Source organism: Salvelinus namaycush, chromosome 13, assembly GCF_016432855.1.
Source record: "Salvelinus namaycush isolate Seneca chromosome 13, SaNama_1.0, whole genome shotgun sequence".
Classification (NCBI taxonomy): domain Eukaryota; kingdom Metazoa; phylum Chordata; class Actinopteri; order Salmoniformes; family Salmonidae; genus Salvelinus; species Salvelinus namaycush.
In genome coordinates, this window is record NC_052319.1 from 35010245 (window position 1) to 35034900 (window position 24656).

The window sequence follows — 24656 nt, forward strand, 5'->3', positions numbered from 1 at the left end:
ATGGAGTGAAAAAGTACGGTGCTTAAAGACACACAAAGCCTGCAATGGCATTGCCATTATCTCCAGGCCGTGCCGAGTTCAACGAGATGCCCCGCTTGACCGTAGCTAGCTCGGTCTGAGTGCAGCGACAGGGACAAGAAGAAGGACCCAAATGACCCTTTAACCTCAATTTCATATTTTTTTGCTTTTGGGAGACAGAGAGAGAACCGTTAAGGTTAGAAGCACAATTTGACCTCAGGAACGTTCCTAAGGTCCTCCCGATCTGTGCAAGCCTAACATTGACCGTGTGGCATTAACCCTTAATAGTTAAAAAAAGGTGTTTACATCAAACAGTTTACAATGACATCTCACCCCATAGGAATACATTGCCTGCTCCCCTAAATTCAACCTGAAGCCTATGTGGGTTAATAATGCCTTATGAACCTGTCTTCGATGACAATCCATCAGGCCACTAGGAGGTCTACCTGTGTCGATTCTAAGCTTCCTGGAGCAACCGGAAGTGGTTAAATCACCCTAAAAGTGTTTGCCATACCCAACCTGCAGTTTGAGAGAAATAGTGCATTCAACCCTATGTAAATCAGTGAGTTCTTAACGTATAGACTTAAAACTCAGGATTCTGTAAAAGCCCACTCCAATGAGGATATGTGTTTACTTTCAGCTTCCTGTGCCAACCGGAAGTGCCATAATTGGTGTCAAAAGGGCTGTTTCGAAGGGTTAAAAAAGTCAAATCTTTCCAAAACTTAATATATGTGAATAGGCAACCCTCATGAACTGTAAATCAGTCATTCATCCCATCAGATTTCAAGGAAAAATGTACACACCCACACAGAAAGGATGGAGTGACACACTGAGGGGCTTAGAGGCAGACAGTGCCTGCAATAGTTACTTTTGTTTGAACTTTTAAAGAACCGTCAGACCTAGAGTTCTGAAACTTTACAAACCTGTTCTAGAGCTCAGGTCGATTAAGCACCGTGAGTTATGTGGCTCTAGAAGGTTCTCGGACCGATAAAAAGCCTCGGTGCATTTGCATTGACTTCAATTCGTTTTGAGCATTACAAAATTGTGACATTTAGAAAAGTCCCAGAGTTGCAAGACTAGGTGCATTGAAACCGGCTCGGCCCATAGAGACGGACCCCGACATTTCTGTCCGATAGCTCATTCAAGGACCCCGTAGCAAGGCATGGAAAAAAGTGGAATTTCAGCACCAATTAAGGTTTTGCTCGGGCACCGAATGACCTATCGAGCCGAAACTTGGGATTTGAGGTCGCTTCACATAGGGCTAAACATAATGTGAAAACTGGACCCGCAGCTAGAACATAACTACGTATTATTTGTTTTATTATGGTTTAAATGGAAGGCGCTGTGAATTTTGGGCCTGCTCTGAAATATGTGATAGTTGGCTTCTAAACGAGTTGGAAAAAGTGAGTTTGGAGTCAGATGGTATCAGTTTGGTGTCTGAAAATATCTAATTGGCTGATGGACACTGACTTGCTAGTTGACTTTTGTGCATTTGCAATATGTTTCAACAGTGAAAAAACACCAAAATAGCATTCTGAAATCACCACTAAAAATGACATCACCATAGCCGTGCCGAGATCAACGAGATGCCCCGCTTGACCGTAGCTTGCTCGGTCTGAGCGCAGCGACAGTGAAATGAAGATGACCCTTGACCTACATTTCAAGTCTTTTGCTTTTGGGAGACAGAGAGAGAACTGTTAAGGTTTAGAAGCACAATTTGACCTCAGGAACGTTCCTAAGGTCTCTGTGCAAGCCTAACATTGACCGTGTGGCATTAACCCTTAACAGTTAAAAGAAGGTGTTTACATCAAACAGTTTACAATGACATCTCACCCCATTGGAACACATTGCCTGCACCCCTAAATTCAACCTGAAGCCTATGTGGGTTAATAATGCCTTATGAACCTGTCTTCAATGACAATCCATCAAGCCACTATGAGGTCTACCTGTGTTGATTCTAAGCTTCCTGGAGCAACCGGAAGTGATAAAATCACCCTAAAAGTGTTTTGCCATACCCAACCAGCAGTTTGTGATATATAGTGCATTCAACCCTGTGTAAATCAGTCAGTTCTTAACGTATAGACTTAAAACTCAGGATTCTCTAAAAGCATACCCCGATCAGGATAGGTGTTTACTTATAGCTTCCTGTGCCAACCAGAAGTGCCTTAAAATGGGGTCATAGGTGCTGTTTCGAAGGTTTAAAAAAGTCAGATCTTTCCAAAACTTTAAATGTGTGAATCGGTCAACCCTCATGAACTGTAAATCAGTAATTTCGCTAAACAGATGTCAAAGAAAAGCTCTCTCACACACACACACACACACACACACACACACACATACACACACACAGCAAGGATGGAGTGAAAAAGTATGGTGCTTAAAGACACACAGAGCCTTAAATGCTTTTAGGGGGGATCCAGACTTCCATACCCGCTCTGGGAGCGCTATACTACCGCCCCAAATCAATGGGTGCTGGCCTGAGTGATTTATGGAGGTTTTCAAAAAATATTCTAAGTCCAAACTTTTCATGCACCTGGTATTTTTTTGGGGTTACCAGGCGTCATTTTTCAAAACGGTTGAAATTGCTTTTAGGGGGCATCCAGAGTGTCACATGACCGGATGAGTTAACTATTCTTGTTCTTCTTGTAACTTTCCGGTAGGCTAGAAGCTTTCCGGTGTTTAGCTGCTCGACACAGGTCGACGCAGGTATTGCACTTGATTTATCGTTATCGTAACCGTAGGTGCAGCCAAGTGGAAATACGAAAGCTTTCTAGCTATTTCGCACTGACGGTAATTTTAACACAAGAACGTTTCTAGTGAAAAGGTGCTTACACTCAGAGCCATGTATTTACACTCAGCCACCCTAGCCTTATTACGGGTTAACGTTTTGGTAATTTTGGTTGGCCAACAAAATGTAAGACTACAATGACTGCATACGTTTCCCCAAATGTTATATGAAAAAAAAATGTTTTGTTATTGATGGACAATGGCAAGGCTGCCATTGTATTTTCAGTTACATTCTGTTCAATAAAAATGGTTTACACGTTTATTTTTTAAGAAATACATGGAACTACAACCGAATAAAACACCATTAACCATCATGCATTGCTTACATTCATTCTATCCTGAAAAGTCTGTTCAGTAAAATCGAAAACAGTACATATAGGCATAAAACCACAATGTTTTAATAGGGATTAAATAAAGACAATATATATATAACCTCTTATGGTTAAATGGTTAAAAAAAGACAAAATATCTATATATTCATAACGTAAATACAGGCGATCGCGTCTATGGTTGTTGCAACGGCTTGAGTGTCGCCTACTGGTTAAATTCGTGTCTTTTCGCACGAATTAAGTAGCACAGAAATTCGTGTATTTTCGCACGAATTAAGCACAGAAATTCGTGTATTTTCAAACGAATTGAACCACCCCAAAAATGCACAAAAACGCACGAAATCTGCTGAAATAAATTTTGTACATATATGCGCGAATTGAATGTGAGGCTGGGCTGAAATTGCATGTGTTACTGTTCGTTTTGCCGACCATTGCACCCAAAACATTGGCTAATTGAGGGTTGTGAGACGCGAATCGGCAAACTCCCGGTGAAAAGTGCCCGTTGACAAAAACTCTAGGGTGGAAAGCACTTAGATGTGAACCGGAATGGCATGTTTGCCTTTTTAAAGTAGGTCTTAAATCATTGCAAAGATCCTATAAGATTGGTTTTGGTAAACGATATCTGATGAGCAAATCTGTACTTTCTGTAAAAGAAAGTCAGCAATATTTACCATTATTTTAGTATTTTAACAATGGCTTCACTTTCACACTTATGATCTACCGTCAAGATAAGTTTCATGAATTTACAATGAAATAGAAAAAATATTTTATTATTAGGCTACTCTTAACAATTTAACACATTTTTAACATATTTCCGCATTTTATGCTTGAAAGCAGTTCCCTTATTCCACCACTTTGGCACTGTGTGTACGCTTGGTCGTTGTGCTTAAATTTACGCACACTCTCATGCAAATATTCATATGGTTAAATCTCACACTTTGCGTGGAAATGACCCCACGCATGATTTAAATGAGGCCCCGGGTGTGCAAAGCTCTTAGACTTACCCAGAAATACTCACAGCCGTAATCACTGCCAAATGTGATGACATGTTTTGACTCGGGGTTGAATAATTATCTAAACAAGATATATTAGTATTTTTTATATATTTTTTAAATTCACTAATTCCACTGACATTACAGAGTATTTTGTGTAGATGGTTGATATTTTGAATTCAGGCGGTAACATAACACAATATGGACTAAATCAAGGGGTGTGAATACTTACTGAAGGCACTGTAATTATACCACCACCCGAAAGGTAACTTGGCGACTGGGAGGGTAAAGGGGCAGGTGCTCGGGCACAGGTACACTCAGATATGTGCACCTGCCTTAGTGTGTGTATGTGTGCACTATTGCCGAGCTCTCTCTCTCTCGTCCGTTCCCTCCTCAGCTTTCGCACTCCCTCTGCCACGGGACCTTGTGGACACAATATTCCAATTGTAAGGTTATGTATTTAATTGGTCATAGCGTGCGTTCGCTATTTGGAAATAATAGATTGATATGTAGCGGACCACTGCTGATAATTTGTTGACAACTGATATATTGTGCTAAATTGTTGGGATGTTGAGATTAGCCAGTTAATCAATTGGGACTTGGTGGTGGAATTTTCTCCGATGAGTTTGACTTTCCATGGTCACATTGTGTGTTACGGAATAAGATGCTGTGTATCGACTACGGAGTCGTTGAAATCGTGTGGGGTGGGAAGCGAAAGCCCTCTGCGTGGTTATTTAGCCCCCCTAGCCGCCCCTGTGGGCTCTGCCGCCTGTCTGTCGTGCCGCGCTGGTATTCCGTGCGGAGAAGTGTTGGAGGCCTGCCCGCGTCTCTCTCTCTGTGTGTATGAGGAGCTGTCTCGGAGTTTCCCTGCCCCCGTCTCTCTGACACACACACACACGCTGCAAGGCAAACACACTCAGACACGCACACACTATCTTTCGGCAGCTGCGTGTGTGCTGTTACGCATGATGAGGAGTGAAGGGTTGTCCGTTACATTTAGGTCTTATCTCAATTACTCTCGTAATGAATGTTAATGAATGCCAAATAAACAAAATAAATGTGATGTATCAAAAGACATAACTGCTATTTTATTTACAACTATTGAGACACCTGTAATCATTGTATTACCTCAAACGAGACAAATTATGGACCCCCCTGGTATTATGGGCAGCCATCATTTTAAAGTGGTGAATAGATTGTATTTAGCCTAATCCAGACGCGATTTTTAAACCCCTTCTAATATTTGTTTTCGTTGTTTTTTCAGCATTGTTTTCGTTTTGGAAACGCACACAGCGTAGTGGTGTGTGCATAATAAGCCGTGTTTTCCCCCGCCCTCGTCGCTGCGGAGAGTATCCTGCGTCACACTATTTTTTTTAGAGCAGGAGCTCGAGCCTCGGCGCTCCAGGGAGAGCTGGCCGAGCGCCAGGGACAAAGAGCGCGAGGGCGCCAACACTCCGCTCTGCACCCCTTCCTCGTCCCTGTTCGCTCGAGCCTGCAGGTCGATATAGAGAGAAGGGCTTGCACAGCAGCAGGCCAGGCACGGGAAAATGTAGCCCATACCACTTCTCTGTAACACACACTCACACACACACACACCTACATTCTTCTCTCCAAAGGGATAACAAATTAAAGGAGGGCAACCTGGGAAGTCGGTTGAGCGTTGGCCGTGAGGAAATTATCAGTGGCTCTGGTGTTTGTTCCTCCCCGTATGGCATGTCAGATGGAGGTCAAGTCGCGATAGTAACAGGAAACGAGATAGACTGGAACTGAGGTCTCTCTCTTAATCTCTCTCCGCCTCACTTGCTCTCTCTCTCTTTCTCTGCGCAGCTCCCTCCCCCACAACACAATAATGACTGGACTACAGGTTACTAGGCTTGCTAAAAACACCCGGTGGTTTTCGGTTTAATGGTGCGAATCGGGCTCCAGCCCGGCCGCTCCCTCGCTCTCCCCGCCCGCCTGCCCCCTGACCACGGTTTCTGATGAATGGCTGTCGGGAGTTGTTTGTTGCGCAAACTATTCTTAGCACCAGGGATGGGAATCGACATGCTCTGGCTTTTCCTCACGTTGCGCGCGTGCGCACACACACACACACAGTCTCGTATGAAGGCGCTCAGCGTGTTGGTTTTGCTATACACCTGTGTATTTTAAAGAGGTGTAGATTTAAATCATTCCGGCTTCGGACACAGTCTAGACAAGTAACATATGTATTTTAATTAGCATATACATTAAATGTGCCAATTCAAAGTTACATCTAACTTCTATTTTTCGAGTTATTACATAAAACCAATCAGAATACTTAAGTCATGTCGGAAAATGTTTTGCTGAGTGTGACATTATATGAAGGAGACCGTTATATGGAGGACCCTGCGAGTCAGCCTATTCCCTATAATGTACACTCAAACAGAAATAAGTTGAAATGTATACTGAACAAAAATATATAAATGCAACATGTAAAGTGTTGGTCCCATGTTTCATGAGCTGAAATAATAGATCCCAGACATTTTCCATACGCACAGAAAGCTTATTTCTGTCAAATTTTGTGCACACTTTTTTTTTACATCCCTGTTAGTGAGCATTTCTCCTTTACCAAGATAATCCATCCACCTGACAGGTGTGGCTTATCAAGAAGCCGATTAAACAGCGTGATCATGACACAGGTGCACTTTGTGCTGGGGACAAAAGGTCACTCTAAAATGTGACGTTTTGTCACACAACACAATGCCACAGATATCTCAAGTTGAGGGAGCGTGCAACTGGCATGCTGACTGCAGGCATGTCCACCAGAGCTATTGGCTCTACCATAAGCTACATCCAACGTTGTTTTAGAGAATTTAGCCGTACATCCAGCTGGCCTCACAGCCGCAAACCACGTGTAACCACGACCAGCCCAGGACCTCCACATCCAGCTTCTTCACCTGCGGGATTGTTTGAGACCAGCCACCCGGACAGCTAAGGAAACTGAAACTGAGTATTTCTGTCTGTAATAAAGCCCTTTTGTGGGGATAACTCATTCTGATTGGCTGGGCCTGGCTCCCCAGTGGGTGGGCTTGGCGCCCTAGTGGGTGGGCCTATGCCCTCCCAGACCCACCCATGGCTACGGCCCTGCCCAGTCATGTGAAATCCATAGATTACGGCCTAATTTATTTATTTCATTTGACTGATTTCCTTATATGAACTGTAACTCAGTAAAATCGTTGAAATTGTTGCATGTTGCCTTTATGTTTTTCTCAGTGTATGTAACTTCAAATAAAACCAAATCATTTGCGCTCATGACTACTGGTTTCAATTAAAATTTCAGCCAATGTATAAGCGAACACTTTATGAATTTGTTGCAAATCAGCTTGCAAGGTTGCTAGCCAACTAGCCTGCTAATGTTAGCCCTACTAGCCAGGTAACGATAGCCCTACCAGCCTGCTAACGTTACGTTAGCACTGCATGAGTCAACCAGTTGCTATCAACACCTAGTAAACCAACGTTTTGGAAATTAATAACACCATCTAACTAGCTATCAAATAACTGCATATACCGGTAACATTATCTTAGCTTAGCTAGCTATCCACCACGGTTGACATATCTAAGTAGTAAGCCAGAGAACAATATTAACTAGTCTAACACGGGCAGGAACCCACAGAACACAATACAGAAAGCCAGCAGATATAAAGTAGAGAGAGCGAAGACTTACTGATTGACGGCTGTGTTAGCTACCAAGGAAGAGCCAAGGAGCTAGGCGCTTCAGAGGGAGAGGCAGTTTCAACGGCAAAGGGAGAGTCAGCTATTCCAATAGCAATATAGTGCGGTAAATCCAAAGTAGATAGAGTCCAGAGGCATTAATCCAGAGGCAGCATTGGGCACAAGACGAGGGTAACAGCCAACAAGAAGATGGCGATCGGAGGAAGGCTCCAGGTAGATGGAAATTATCACAAAATCGCAGTCAGTCAGCTACTGTAGTGTGCTAGTACTAAGCCAAGGTTGAAAAACTCTAGTAGACTACTTCACAGAGATTATGCTCCCCCCACGTGTGGGGAATCTGATTGGTTGTTTATATCACACCTCCTCATGATTGGTGGATTGTAGCTCACCACTGCCAACACTGTCTGCATGGCTAGTGGCTAATGTTAGCCATGTCGAGCTAGCTAACGCAGAGTAGATTCTCCATATAAAGTTGATAAATAGTGCATTGTGGGTAGTTTAGGAGATATCTGGAAATAAGTTAATAAATATGTAAAAACCGCTAAAATATAACTGTTTGTAGTTGTAGGTAACCAGATGGTGACTACAACTACATTAGTAAGTCTTTGACCATACTCTGTTACATTGGGGAGTAAAAACTCATGCTTTATACCCTTTAATGTTTTGGTAAAGCGCGACGATTGATAGGCTTTCAAATTACCACTCAATGTGTGTGTGTTCGTGTGTTTTCGTTGTTGAGGATTTTGTGCCCATGGATATAGTCTAGGATATTGAACATTACACAGTGCATTGGCTACTCGGGCTGAACCCGTTTGCCCTCATCGATCCATGCGTGTGAACGTAGCCTCATGTTGCAGATCACTTGAGCGATCCAAACCTGTAACCACAGACAGCAGGTTTCTGTTATGCTCTCTGCTGTTTTATATAGGCTTTTAATGTGGTTTATTGCTTAACATTACACGTTTAGGCTTACATTGATGGACCAACAGAGGCCGTCATGACACAGTTTTGAATGTCTTGCAGAGTGTTGGGCGGTTGGAGGTGTTTTTTTAAGACCGGCTGTCCCATGAGGGGATGACCTGCTCTCCGCTACACCAATGTTCCCCCATGGATGAGTCGCGAGAGGGCCTAAATGTGTGGGTTGGTCATGGAGGAGATGTCAGTTTGCCTTTCCATCCTTCCTCCTCTATTATTTCGACCTCTCCATGCTCTTAAGTCGACATACAGCATGGTTCCACTCCTTTTCTATTTCTACTTCATACTGCTGCATTCAGTCCCCCTGACACGGTTTCCTGTGAGTTCGTGGAAAATGTTTTGTGCGAGAGAAGGTATGGCGGGATGAGAAAGACTGAATGATCCCGGCTGTTCGGGCAGCAGATGTTCTCGGGCAAATTGAGAGACACACACAGGGCGTAAAACGGGATTTCCACATATCACAATAATTTGGATAGCCATTCTAGCTTTGCCCTCATGTGGATGCTAGCAAGCAGGCTAGGTAGTGCTAGGTATCAACAGCCAATCCAGTATTTGGTGTTTTATTAGGATTCCCATTAGCTGTTAGCAGCATCTACTCTTCCTGGGGTTCACACAAAACATGAAACATTACATAAATACAGAAGATTAATAGACAAAAACCGCTCAAGGCCAGAACTACATTATTTAAAAAAGGCACACGTAGCCTACATGTCAATACATACACACAAACTATCTAGATCAAATAGTGAAGAGGCGTTGTGCCCTGAGGTGTTACTTTATCTGTTTAAAAAAAAACAGGTTTGCTGTTAATTTGAGCAAAATGAGATGGAAGGAAGTTCCATTCAATAATGGCTCTATATAATATTGTAAGTATTCTTGATTTTGTTCTGGATTTGGGGACTGTGAATAGAACCCTTTTGGGGTAAGTGTGTGTCAGAGCTGTGTGCAAGTTGACTATGCAAACAATTTGGGATTTTCAACATTTTGTTTCTTATAAAAAGAAGTGGTGCAGTCAGTCTCTCAACTCTTAGCCAAGAGACTGGCATGCATAGTATTTATATCAGCCTTCTGGTTACAATGAAGATCAAGACATGCCGGTCTTTCCTTGCAGCACTCAAATACACGACTGGACAATAATCAAGATAAGACAAAACTAGAGCCTGCAGGACTTGCTTTTGGAGTGTGGTGTCAAAAAACAAACCTCTCCCCATCATAACAAACATTGAATCTATATGTTTTGACCATGACAGTTTACATTCTAAGGTAACACCAAATAATTTAGTCTCAACTTGTTCAACAGTTTATTTCTGGCCACCCATTTCAAAACAGACTGCAACTCTTTGTTAAGGGTTTCAGTGACTTCATTAACTGTGGTTGCGGATGTGTATATGGTTGAATCATCAGCATGCATGGACACATGCTTTGTTTAATGCCAGTGGCGGGTCATTGGTAAAATTAGAAAAGAGTAGAGGGCTTAGAGAGCTGCACTGCGGAACACCACACTTTACATGTTTGACATTAGAGAAGCTTCCATTCACAAAAACCCTTTGTGTTCTATTAGAGAGAGAGCTCTGAATCCACGATATGGCAGAGTTTGAAAAGCCATAACACACATGTTTTTTCAACAACAGGTTGTGGTCAATAATATCAAAAGCTGCACAGGAATCTAACAGTACAGCTCCCACAATCATCTTATTATCAATAACCTGTTGTGTCAGTGCAGTACATGTTGAGTGCCCTTCTCTATAAGCATGCTGAAAGTCTATTGTTAATTTGGTTACAGAAAAATAGCATTGTATTTGGTCAAACACTATTTTTCCCCAACAGTTTGCTAAGAGCTGGGATCAAGCTGATAGGTCTGCTGTTACAACCAGTAAAGGCCGCTTTGCCACTCTCTTGGGTAGCGTAATTACTTTAGCTTCCCTCCAGGCCTGAGGATGGAGACTTTCCTCCAGGCTCAGATTAAAGATATGACAGATACTGTAGGAGTGGCTATAGAGGCAGCTACCATCCTCAGTAGCTTTCCATCTAATTATCAATGCCAGGAGGTTTGTCATTATTGATTGTTAACAATAATTTCCCCACCTCTCCCACACTAACTTTACAAAATTCAAACTTGCAATGCATTTCTTTCATTATTTGTTTTTTATGCATTAATACGATGGCTCACTGCTAATTGTTGGCATTTCCTGCCTACGTTTGCCCACTTTGCCAATGAAGTAATCATTAAAATAAACACAATGATTTTGTGATGAATAAGCCATCTGATTTGATGAAAGATGGAGTTCAATTAGTCTTTCTGGACATTTTTTTTTTAAGTACTTAAGTTTTTTCCCCATCACTTTATATCATTGATCTTGGCTTCATAATACAGTTTCTTCTTATTTTTGTTGAGTTTAGTCACATCATTTCTCAATTTGCCAGTCAGATGTGCAGCCAAAATTTCTAGCCACTACTTTTTGCCCCATCTCTTTCAACCATAGTTTTTCAATTCCTCATCAATCCATGGAGCCTTAACAGTCAGTTTCATATGTTTATCAATAATTGAAAGAAGCAATTTCATAAATTCATTAAGTGCAGCATCTGGATTCTCCTTATCACATCAGACCAACAAATATTTTTAACATCAATATAAGAGTCATGGCAAAATCTTTTGTATGATCTCTTATGCACAATTTTTTTGGCCCAGCTTTTGGAAATTTGGCTCTCCTGGATATAGCCACTATGTAATCACTGCATCCAATGGGCACGAAATACAGCTTTAGAACAAAGTTATACAGTATTAGTAAAAATGTGATGGATACAGTATCAGTAAAAATGTGATTGAATCATGTGGATGGTCTTGTTCCTGTAGTGGTTGTAAACACCCTGGTAGGTTGATTAATACCCTGAACCAGATTACAGGAACTGGTTACAGCGAAAAGCTTCCTCTTGAGCGGACAGCTTGATGAAAACCAGTGAATATTCAGGTCCCCAAGAAAGTACAGTTGTGGCCAAAAGTTTTGAGAATGACACAAATATACATTTTCACAAAGTCTGCTGCCTCAGTTTGTATGATGGAAATTTGCATATACTCCAGAATGTTATGAAAAGTGATCAGATGAATTGCAATTAATTGCAAAGTCCCTCTTTGCCATGCAAATTAACTGAATCCCCCCCCAAAACATTTCCACTGCATTTCAGCCCTGCCACAAAAGGACCAGCTGACATCACGTCAGTGATTATCTCCTGTGAGTGTTGACGAGGACAAGACTGGAGATCACTCTGTCATGCTGATTGAGTTTGAATAACAGACTGGAAGCTTCAAAAGGAGGGTGGTGCTTGGAATCATTGTTTTTCCTCTGTCAGCCATTGTTACCTGCAAGGAGACACATGCCGTCATCATTGCTTTGCACAAAAAGGGCTTCACAGGCAAGGATATTGCTGCCAGTAAGATTGCACCTAAATCAACCATTTATCGGATTATCAAGAACTTCAAGAAGAGCGGTTCAATTGTTGTGAAGAAGGCTTCAGGGCGCCCAAGAAAGTGTGCTAGGACCGTCTCCTAAAGTTGATTCAGCTGCGGGATCGGGGCACCACCAGTACAGAGCTTGCTCAGGAATGGCAGCAGGCAGGTGTGAGTGCATCTGCACGCACAGTGAGGCGAAGACATTTGGAGGATGGCCTGGTGTCAAGAAGGGCAGCAGAGAAGCCACTTCTCTCCAGGAAAAACATCAAGGACAGACTGATATTCTGCAAAAGGTACAGGGATTTGACTGCTGAGGACTGGGGTAAAGTCATTTTCTCTGATGAATCCCCTTTCCGATTGTTTGGGGAATCTGGAAAAAAGCTTGTCCGGAGAAGACAAGGTGAGCACTAGCATCAGTCCTGTGTCATGCCAACAGTAAAGCATCCTGAGGCCATTCATGTGTGGGGTTGCATCTCAGCCAAGGGAGTGGGCTCACTCACAATTTTGCCTAAGAACACAGCTATGAATAAAGAATGGTAACAACACATCCTCCGAGAGCAACTTCTCCCAACCATCCAGGAACAGTTTGGTGACGAACAATGCCTTTTCCAGCATGATGGAGCACCTTGCCATAAGGCAAAAGTGATAACTAAGTGGCTCGGGGAACAAAACATCGATATTTTGGGTCCATGGCCAGGAAACTCCCCAGACTTTAATACCATTGAGAACTTGTGGTCAATCCTCAAGAGGCGGGTGGACAAACAAAACCCCACAAATTCTGACAAACTCCAAGCATTGATTATGCAAGAATGGGCTGCCATCAGTCAGGATGTGGCCCAGAAGTTAATTGACAGCGTGCCAGGGCGGATTGCAGAGGTCTTGAAAAAGAAGGGTCAACACTGCAAATATTGACTCTTTGCATCAACTTCATGTAATTGTCAATAAAAGCCTTTGACACTTATGAAATGCTTGTAATTATACTTCAGTATTACATAGTAACATCTGACAAAAATATCTAAAGACACTGAAGCGGCCAACTTTGACACAAATATTAATTTCCATTCTCAAAACTTTTGGCCACGACTGTAGACCTCTCTGTTTACATCACATACACTATTAAGCATTTCACACACATTATTTAGATACTGACTGTTAGCACTTGGTGGCCTATACCAACACTCCAAAAGAAAAGGCTTTAGATGTTCCAAGTGAACCTGCAACCACAACACTTCAATAACACTTGACATAAGATCTCTAAGCATTACAGGGATATGGCTCTGATATATATATACACACACACACACACACACACACACACACACACACACACACACACACACACACACACACACACACCAATTGTGCAAGTTCTCCCACTTAAAAAGATGAGAGGCCTGTAATTTTCATCATAGGTACACTTAAACTATGACAGACTAAATGAGAAAAAAAAATCCAGAAAATCACATTGTAGGATTTTTTATGAATTTATTTGCAAATGATGGTGGAAAATAAGTATTTGGTCACCTACAAACAAGCAAGATTTCTGGCTCTCACAGACCTGTAACTTCTTCTTTAACCTGTTTGGGCTGCAGGGGCAGTATTGAGTAGCCGAATAAAAGGTGCCCATTTCAAACGGCCTCGTACTCAATTCTTGCTCTTACAATATGCATATTATTATTACTATTGGATAGAAACACTCTCTAGTTTCTAAAACCATTTGAATTATATCTGTGAGTAAAACAGAACTCCTTTTGCAGCAAACTTCCTGACAGGAAGTGGAAAATCTGAAATCGATGCTCTCTTCTAGGGCCTGCCTATTAAAGTCCTTGATATTTATTCGTTTAGATGCACTTCATACGTCTTCCACTAGATGTCGACAAGTAGTGAGAGAAGAAATGGAGTGTGTAACTTGATCTGGGCTCGAATAAATGCTCTTTGTATGACGTGTCACCAGTTTTCTGGAGAGCGCGTCAAGGGACCTGGATTTGCCTTCTGATAAGCTGTCGTTATGGACGACTAATATCTCCGGCTTTGATTTTATTTGATACATGTGACAATATCATCGTAAAGTATGTTTTTTCAATATAGTTTAATCAGATTATTGAAATTTTTTCGGGAGTTTTGCCGTGTTCCGTTCTCTGAGTTTGTTGACGATGGAGAGATTCACGCCACTTGGCAAGTGTGCTTGCTAAATCGAGAGGGAAAAAGGCCGTTCTAAATCCAAACAACGATTGTTCCCGACAAAGGACCCCTTGTACAACATTCTGATGAAAGATCAGCAAAAGTAGGACCCATTTTATGATGCTATTTCATATATCTGTCGAACATGTTGTGCTAGTCGTTTGCGCCCAGCTTTTGGGTACTCTCTCGCTATACCTAAGCTGGATGTCGTAATGAAGTTATTTTTAGAATTCTAACACGGCGATTGCATTAAGAACTAGTGTATCTATAATTTCCTATACAACATGTATTTTTTAGGTATGTTTATGAATAGTTATTTGGTCAGAATATGTGTGTCAGAAAAAGTGTCAGAAAAATATCCGGACGTTGTGGGAAAAATATGCTACGTTAGCACAATGTATAACCACTGATTTCAGCTCTAAATATGCACATTTTCGAACAAAACATAAGTGTATGTATAACCTGATGTTATAGGACTGTCATCTGATGAAGCTTATCAAGGTTAGTCAAAAATTATATATCTTTTGCTGGTTTGTTACGATCGCTAACTTTTGCTACTGGGGAATGGCTTGTGTTTCTGGCTATTGTGGTAAGCTAATATAACGCTATATTGTGTTTTCGCTGTAAAACACGTAAGAAATCGGAAATATTGGCTGGATTCACAAGATGTTTATCTTTCATTTGCTGTACACCATGTATTTTTCATAAATGTTTTATGATGAGTATTTAGGTATTTCACGTTGCTCTCTGTAATTATTCTGGCTGCTTTGGTGATATTTTTGATGGTAGCTGCAATGTAAAACTATGATTTATACCTCAAATATGCACATTTTCGAACAAAACATACATTTATTGTATAACATGTTATAAGACTGTCATCTGATGAAGTTGTTTCTTGGTTAGTTTGGTTGGTTCTTGGTTAGTTAGGTTGGTTTGGTGCATGCTACCTGTGCTGTGAAAAATGTCTGTCCTTTTTTGTATTTGGTGGTGAGCTAACATAAATATACGTGGTGTTTTCGCTGTAAAACATTTTAAAAATCGGACATGTTGGCTGGATTCACAAGATGTTTATCTTTCATATGCTGTATTGGACTTGTTAATGTGTGAAAGTTAAATATTTCTAAAAAATATATTTTGAATTTCGCGCCCTGCACTTGAAGTGGCTGTTGTCATATTGTGCCCGGCTTCGGGCTTGCAGCCCAAAGAAGTTAAGAGGCTCCTCTGTCCTCCACTCGTTACCTGTATTAATGGCACCTGTTTGAACTTGTTATCAGTATAAAAGACACCTGTCCACAACCTCAAACAGTCACACTCCAAACTCCACTATGGCCAAGACCAAAGAGCTGTCAAAGGACACCAGAAACAAAATTGTAGACCTGCACCAGGCTGGGAAGACTGAATCTGCAATAGGTAAGCAGCTTGGTTTGAAGAAATCAACTGTGGGAGCAATTATTAGGAAATGGAAGACATACAAGACCACTGATAATCTCCCTCGATCTGGGGCTCCACACAAGATCTCACCCCGTGGGGTCAACATGATCACAAGAACGGTGAGCAAAAATCCCAGAACCACATGGGGGGACCTAGTGAATGACCTGCAGAGAGCTGGGACCAAAGTAACAAAGCCTACCATCAGTAACACACTACGCCGCCAGGGACTCAAATCCTGCAGTGCCAGACGTGTCCAGGCCCATCTGAAGTTTGCTAGAGAGCATTTGGATGATCCAGAAGAAGATTGGGAGAATGTCATATGGTCAGATGAAACCAAAATAGAACTTTTTGGTAAAAACTCAACTCGTCGTGTTTGGAGGACAAAGAATGCTGAGTTGCATCCAAAGAACACCATACCTACTGTGAAGCATGGGGGTGGAAACATCATGCTTTGGGGCTGTTTTTCTGCAAAGGGACCAGGACGACTGATCCGTGTAAAGGACAGAATGAATGGGGCCATGTATCGTGAGATTTTGAGTGAAAACCTCCTTCCATCAGCAAGGGCATTGAAGATGAAACGTGGCTGGGTCTTTCAGCATGACAATGATCCCAAACACACCGCCCGGGCAATGAAAGAGTGGCTTCGTAAGAAGCATTTCAAGTTCCTGGAGTGGCCTAGCCAGTCTCCAGATCTCAACCCCATAGAAAATCTTTGGAGGGAGTTGAAAGTCTGTGTTGCCCAGCAACAGCCCCAAAACATCACTGCTCTAGAGGAGATCTGAATGGAGGAATGGGCCAAAATACCAGCAACAGTGTGTGAAAACCTTGTGAAGACTTACAGAAAACGTTTGACCTCTGTCATTGCCAACAAAGGGTATATAACAAAGTATTGAGAAACTTTTGTTATTGACCAAATACTTATTTTCCACCATAATTTGCAAATAAATTCATTAAAAATACTACAATGTGCTTTTCTGGATTTTTTTTTTCATTTTGTCTGTCATAGTTGAAGTGTACCTATGAAAATTACAGGCCTCTCTCATCTTTTTAAGTGGGAGAACTTGCACAATTGGTGGCTGACTAAATACTTTTTTGCCCCACTGTATGTATGTGTATATATATATATATTCTATTAGAGTTCTATATAGTATACAGCAACACCTCTCCCATAAGCATTTCTGTCTCTTCTATAGATGTTATAACCTTATACTGCTACTGCTGTGTCATCAAATTCATTTTCTGAGTCTCAGAAATGGCAAATACATGAATGTTAGCAAGTTATTGATTGCATTAACCTTATTTCTAAGGCTACATATATTAATATGGGCTATTTTCAGCCCTTTCCTGGGTAGCTTATCAGAGATGGACATAATATGAAAAAGAACAAACCAAGCAAGATAAAAAATGTACATTCAGCAGTCCATTAATCAATTAGTGTGTGTGTGCTGCAGGGTTGAAGCTACAAACCCATATGCTTAGCTATCTCATCCCTTCCAGGATTCTGGGAGGAAGGGTAGACAATGAGCCTGTCATTGCGGATGTAAGCAATGTCCTCACACGCTCTGGCAGCTTTCATGGCTGTGATAAGTTCTTTCCTTTTCTGGCGCACAGCTTCAGGATAGTCCGTGTTGAGGAAAATCTACTTTCCTCGTAAATTCGTGGCTCTTTCCAGAACAGCTACCTTGAACTTGAACCTCAGGAACTTGACCACAATCGGCCTGGGCCTGTCACCTGGGCTGGTAATGGGTTTTCCAGTCCTGTAGTTGTGATCCAACTCAATATTCCTGTGGTCCATGTTCAATTTCTCGTAGATAATTTCCCTCACTTTGTCCTCAGACTCCGTCCAAGTCTCGTGGAGATTCTGAAATTCCATCTACAACCATGTTGTTCCGCCTTGATTGTCCCTCGATAATCTGATTTTATCCGTCATTATCATGGATTTACACACAGCACTGATGTTCTCTCTCAATGACTTACAGACTGCTGTCATCTTGCTGTTCTCCTGTTTCAACTCATCGTGCTGACCCTGGGAGAACTGCAAACTTTTCTTCAGGTCCTGGACCTCTCTGGTCAGGTCGTCCAGTCTTTTATTAGTTGACTCCACCAGTATTGTTCTTCATGTCCTGGACCTCTCTGGTCAGGTCGTCCAGTCTTTTATTAGTTGACTCCACCAGTATTGTTCTTCAGGTCCTGGACCTCTCTGGTCAGGTCGTCCAGTCTTTTATTAGTTGACTCCACCAGTATTGTTCTTCATGTCCTGGACCTCTCTAGTCAGGTCGTCCAGTCTTTTATTAGTTGACTCCACCAGTATTGTTCTTCATGTCCTGGACCTCTCTGGTCAGGTCGTCCAGTCTTTTATTAGTTGACTCCACCAGTATTGTTCTTCAGGTCCTGGACCTCTCTGGTCAGGTCGTCCATTATTTTATTAGTTGACTCCACCAGTATTGTTCTTCATGTCCTGGACCTCTCTAGTCAGGTCGTCCAGTCTTTTATTAGTTGACTCCACCAGTATTGTTCTTCATGTCCTGGACCTCTCTGGTCAGGTCGTTCAGTCTTTTATTAGTTGACTCCACCAGTATTGTTCTTCATGTCCTGGACCTCTCTGGTCAGGTCGTCCAGTCTGTTATTAGTTGACTCCACCAGTATTGTTCATGTCCTGGACCTCTCTGGTCAGGTCGTCCAGTCTTTTATTAGTTGACTCCACCAGTATTGTTCTTCAGGTCCTGGACCTCTCTGGTCAGGTCGTCCAGTCTGTTATTAGTTGACTCCACCAGAATTGTTCTTCAGGTCCTGGACCTCTCTGGTCAGGTCGTCCAGTCTTTTATTAGTTGACTCCACCAGAATTTGACAAAACACTTGAAGCTATTTTCTTGTTGTAGGGGCTGGAAGCTAGAGTGAGCTTTGATTGGTCAATATCGTTGCAAAATCAGAGTATTTGCATAAAGTTCAGCATTTCCCAACATTTGTCCCGCTCTGTTTACGCTCCCTCGCCCAGGCATTGCCCAATGGTCCCTCCTCCCTCTTCACTTCCCTCCATTGAAAATGAATGGTGATCTGTTTCATCGCCCCCAACATGTTATGTGGAAATGTAAGGGTTCTGTCTCACACTGATGTTGTTCGGGCAGACCAGGCCGGCCAGACAGACCAGGCAGACCAGGCCGGCCAGACAGACCAGGCCAGACAGACCAGGCCAGACAGACCAGGCCAGACAGACCAGGCCAGACAGGCAGGGCAGACCAGGGCAGACCAGGCAGGGCAGACCAGGGCAGACCAGGCAGGGCAGACCAGGCCAGACAGGCAGGGCAGACCAGGCCAGACAGGCAGGGCAGACCAGGCCAGACAGGCAGGGCAGACCAGGCCAGACAGGCAGGGCAGACCAGGCCAGACAGGCAGGGCAGACCAGGCCAGACAGGCAGGGCAGACCAGGCCAGACAGGCAGGGCAGACCAGGCCAGACAGGCAGGGCAGACCAGGCCAGACAGGCAGGGCAGACCAGGCCAGACAGGCAGGGCAGACCAGGCCAGACAGGCAGGGCAGACCAGGCCAGACAGGCAGGGCAGGCCAGGCAGACCAGGCCAGGCAGACCAGGCCAGGCAGACCAGGCCAGGCAGACCAGGCCAGGCAGACCAGGCCAGACAGACCAGGCCAGACCGGGCAGGCCAGACCGGGCAGGCCAGACCGGGCAGGCCAGACCGGGCAGGCCAGGCAGGGCAGGCCAGACCGGGCAGGCCAGGCAGGGCAGATCAGGCAGGGCAGACCAGGCCAGACCGGGCAGGCCAGACCAGGGCAGGCCAGACCAGACCAGGGCAGACCAGACCAGGGCAGACCAGACCAGGGCAGACCAGACCAGGGCAGACCAGACCAGGGCAGACCAGACCAGGGCAGACCAGACCAGGGCAGACCAGACCAGGCCAGACCAGACCAGGGCAGACCAGACCAGACCAGGCCAGACCAGACAGGGCAGACCAGGCCAGACCAGACAGGGCAGACCAGGCCAGACCAGACAGGGCAGACCAGGCCAGACCAGACAGGGCAGACCAGGCCAGACCAGACAGGGCAGACCAGGCCAGACCGGGCAGGCCAGACCGGGCAGGCCAGACCGGGCAGGCCAGACCGGGCAGGCCAGACCAGACCAGACCAGACCAGACCAGACAGGCCAGACCAGACAGACCAGACAGGCCAGACCAGACAGGCCAGACCAGACCAGACAGGGCAGACCAGACCAGACAGGGCAGACCAGACAGGCCAGACCAGACCAGACCAGACAGGCCAGACCAGACAGGGCAGACCAGGCCAGAACAGACAGGGCAGACCAGACAGGGCAGACCAGACAGGGCAGACCAGGCCAGACCAGACAGGGCAGGCCAGACCAGACCAGACCAGACCAGACAGGGCAGGCCAGACCAGACAGGGCAGACCAGGCCAGACCAGACAGGGCAGACCAGACAGGCAGGACTGTGTTGTGCCTGAGCCTCCAGGCAAGGAAGAAGAGGGGGAAGGGAGGAACAGCAAGGGGGAAGGAGATTAATGAGCTCGAGGGCACTGTAATAAAAGCGGCATGCCTGTGGCCCGGAGCTCGAGCCACAGACGAGTTTCTTTCCTATGATGGAGAAGCCAAGTTTTTCTCTCTTGCGCTCTCCCTCTCCTCTCTCTCTCTCACTGACTGACTGACTTGGGTAAATGGGTACCTCTCACTACCAGCAATTTCACCATCCTCACTTAACGGTGATAACGCAGGTTATGTGTTTGTATGTTTGGTGTTTGAGCAATAAATAGCCTATTCAAAGTGACCTTAAGTTTGTTTTGGAAGGCAATTTGAATATTAGCCAGCCGGCAGAATGGCGGGAGGGAAGGGCAAGGAGGGTGTACGAGTGAAAACGAGTATGTGGAGAATGTGATTGAATGGCTGGGGCCCCACAATGTAAGTTGGCTACCCCCTTGGGTGGGTGGGGAATGCGAGAGGGCTATAGATTGGGGGACTACTTTGGGTGGAGGGGGAGTGTGTGTGTGTTACAATAGCAGAGGGATCACACCCTCTCCCCACCTTTCTGCCCTTCGTCTCCCTTCTCGCTCTTTCTCAGCGTGACGTGTTGTTGGTGCTATTGAAAACTCAAGCCTTTAAGTCAGTCATTAACTCGAGCACACCACTGCCACCACACCAGGAAACACCCCTATTATGACATGTCAGTGTATATGTATGTGTGCAAATGATTCTGCCCATGTGTTTTCTCTCCAGGAGATGACCTGTTAGTGATGCGGGGACCCAGAGAAATCTGGATTTAAGTGAAGGGAACCACATCACACAAAGCATGGTACGTCATCGTCTATATCATGTATATTACAGTTTTATAACACTGTTTATAACAAGGTTAAAGGCCCAGGACAGTCAATGTGTTTTCCTGTGTTTTGTATCTGTAAATTGCACAGCAGCTGATGAAACTAACACTGTTAGTTACATCTCCCTCAAATTAGGCTCCTCCAATTAAGTTCGTCACTCAGACCATTCCCAGACAGACCTAGCTAAATTCTTGCTTGGGAAATATTTTGTAGCTTTTTTGTTCCATTTTTTAAAATAAATATTGCAGCAGTGGAAGCTCCTCAGAGGAGGAAGGGGAGGACCATTCTCATTGAAATTAATAAAAGTAAAAATAGTAAAACATTAAAGTTATCCTTTTCAGATAGAACTACACTAAATATATTAACAGGTCACCAAGTAATTGATTGAAACAAACTGTTTTGCAATCAGTCTACAGTAGCCTCAACAGCACTCTGTAGGGAGGCACCATGGTGTAGCCTCAACAGCACTCTGTAGGGAGGCACCATGGTGTAGCCTCAACAGCACTCTGTAGGGAGGCACCATGGTGTAGCCGAAGGACAGCACTCTGTAGGGAGGCACCATGGTGTAGCCGAAGGACAGCACTCTGTAGGGAGGCACCATGGTGTAGCCTCAACAGCACTCTGTAGGGAGGCACCATGGTGTAGCCGAAGGACAGCACTCTGTAGGGAGGCACCATGGTGTAGCCGAAGGACAGCACTCTGTAGGGAGGCACCATGGTGTAGCCTCAACAGCACTCTGTAGGGAGGCACCATGGTGTAGCCGAAGGACAGCACTCTGTAGGGAGGGCACCATGGTGTAGCCTCAACAGCACTCTGTAGGGAGGGCACCATGGTGTAGCCTCAACAGCACTCTGTAGGGAGGCACCATGGTGTAGCCTCAACAGCACTCTGTAGGGAGGCACCATGGTGTAGCCGAAGGACAGCACTCTGTAGGGAGGCACCATGGTGTAGCCGAAGGACAGCACTCTGTAGGGAGGCACCATGGTGTAGCCGAAGGACAGCACTCTGTAGGGAGGCACCATGGTGTAGCCGAAGGACAGCACTCTGTAGGGAGGCACCATGGTGTAGCCGAAGGACAGCACTCTGTAGGGAGGCACCATGGTGTAGCCGAAGGACAGCACTCTGTAGGGAGGCACCATGGTGTAGCCGAAGGACAGCACTCTGTAGGGAGGCACCATGGTGTAGCCGAAGGACAGCACTCTGTAGGGAGGCACCATGGTGTAGCCGAAGGACAGCACTCTGTAGGGAGGCACCATGGTGTAGCCGAAGGACAGCACTCTGTAGGGAGGCACCATGGTGTAGCCGAAGGACAGCACTCTGTAGGGAGGCACCATGGTGTAGCCGAAGGACAGCACTCTGTAGGGAGGCACCATGGTGTAGCCGAAGGACAGCACTCTGTAGGGAGGCACCATGGTGTAGCCGAAGGACAGCACTCTGTAGGGAGGCACCATGGTGTAGCCGAAGGACAGCACTCTGTAGGGAGGCACCATGGTGTAGCCGAAACAGCACTCTGTAGGGAGGCACCATGGTGTAGCCGAAGGACAGCACTCTGTGGGGAGGCACCATGGTGTAGCCGAAGGACAGCACTCTGTGGGGAGGCACCATGGTGTAGCCGAAGGACAGCACTCTGTGGGGAGGCACCATGGTGTAGCCGAAGGACAGCACTCTGTGGGGAGGCACCATGGTGTAGCCGAAGGACAGCACTCTGTGGGGAGGCACCATGGTGTAGCCGAAGGACAGCTAGTTTCCATCCTACTCTTCTTTTTTCCCCTCACCTTTATTTAACCAGGTAGGCTAGTTGAGAACAAGTTCTCATTTGCAACTGCGACCTGGCCAAGATAAAGCATAGCAATTCGACACATACAACAACACAGAGTTACACATGGAATAAACAAAACATACAGTCAATAATACAGTAGGGGAGGAAAAGTATATATAGAGTGAGTGCAAATGAGGTGAGTTAAGGCAGTAAATAGGCCATGGTGGCGAAGTAATTACAATACAGCAATTAAACACTGCAATGGTAGATGTGCAGAAGATGAATGTGCAAGTAGAGATACTGGGGTGCAAAGGAGAAGAAAAAAAATACAGTATGGGGATGAGGTAGATGGGCTGTTTACAGATGGGCTATGTACAGGTGCAGTCATCTGTGAGCTGCTCTGACAGCTGGTGCTTAAAGCTAGTGCGGGAGATATGTGTCTCCAGCTTCAGTGATTTTTGCAGTTCGCTCCTCTAGGTACATTGACTTCAATACAAAACCTAGGAGGCTCATGGTTCTCACCCCCTTCCATAGACTTACACAGTAATTATGACAACTTCCAGAGGATGTTCTCCAACCTATCAGAGCTCTTGCGGCATGAACTGGCATGTTGTCCACCCAATCAAAGGATCAGAGAATGAATCTAGTATTGAAAGCATGAGCTACAGCTAGTTAGGACTGCAGTGCATAACAAGTAGTGATAAGTTGACTCAAAGAGAGACAATAGTTGAACAGTTTTGAATACATTTATTTAAAAATTAAGGAGATGCGAGAGAGCTATATTTAGTTGTCTTTTTTAACTTTCACTTTTACACTACATTACCAAAAGACACCTGCTCGTCAAACATCTCATTCCAAAATCATGGGCATTATTATGGAGTTGGTCACACCTTTGCTGCAATAACAGCCTCCACTCTTCTGGGAAGGCTTTCCACTAGATGTTGGAACAATGCTGCGGGGACTTGCTTCCATTCAGCCACAAGAGCATTGGTGAGGTCGGGCACTGATGTTGGGCGATTAGGCCTGGCTCACAGTCAGCGTTCCAATTCATCCCAAAGGTGTTCGATGGGCTTGAGGTCAGGGCTTTGTGCAGACCATTCAAATTCTTCCACACCGATCTCGACAAACCAGTTCTGTATGGACCTTGCTTTGTGCATGGGGGCATTGTCATGCTGAAACAGGAAAGCGGCTTCCCCAAACTGTTGCCACAAAGTTGGAAGCACAGAATCGTCTAGAATGTCATTGTATTCTGTAGTGTGAAGATTTTCCTTTACTGGAACTTTGGGGTCTAGCCCGAACAATGGAAAAACACCCCAGACCATTATCCCTCCCCCAAACTTTACAGTTGGCACTAGAGGTTGACCGATTAATCGGCATGGACGATTTTAATTAGGGCCGATTTTAAGTTTTCATAACAATCGGCAATCTGCATTTTTGGACGCCCAATTATGGCCGTTTACATTGCAATCCATGAGCAAACTGTGTGGCAGGCTTGACCACCTGTTACGCGAGTGCAGCAAGGAGCCAAGGTAAGTTGCTAGCTAGCATTTAAACTTATCTTATAAAAAACAATCTTCACAATCACTAGTTAACTACACATGGTTGATATTACTCGGTTAACTAGCTTGTTCTGCGTTGCATATAATCACTGCGGTGCCTGTTAATTTATCATTTAAATCACAGCCTACTTCATCTTCGCCAAACGGGTGA

The 24656-nt window shown here is 44.5% G+C and overlaps 1 protein-coding gene across 1 annotated transcript in view; it reads left to right on the plus strand.

Annotated features, from left to right (window-relative positions):
* The window catches only part of LOC120058109 (BCL-6 corepressor-like), a 74874-nt gene that overhangs the window by 11207 nt on the left and 39011 nt on the right, over window positions 1-24656 (plus strand). The window contains exon 3 of the mRNA XM_039006585.1: window positions 21087-21162. Within this exon, the coding sequence (XP_038862513.1) occupies window positions 21160-21162 (3 nt within the window). The 5' untranslated portion in view covers window positions 21087-21159. The remainder of the gene's footprint in view (window positions 1-21086; window positions 21163-24656) is intronic.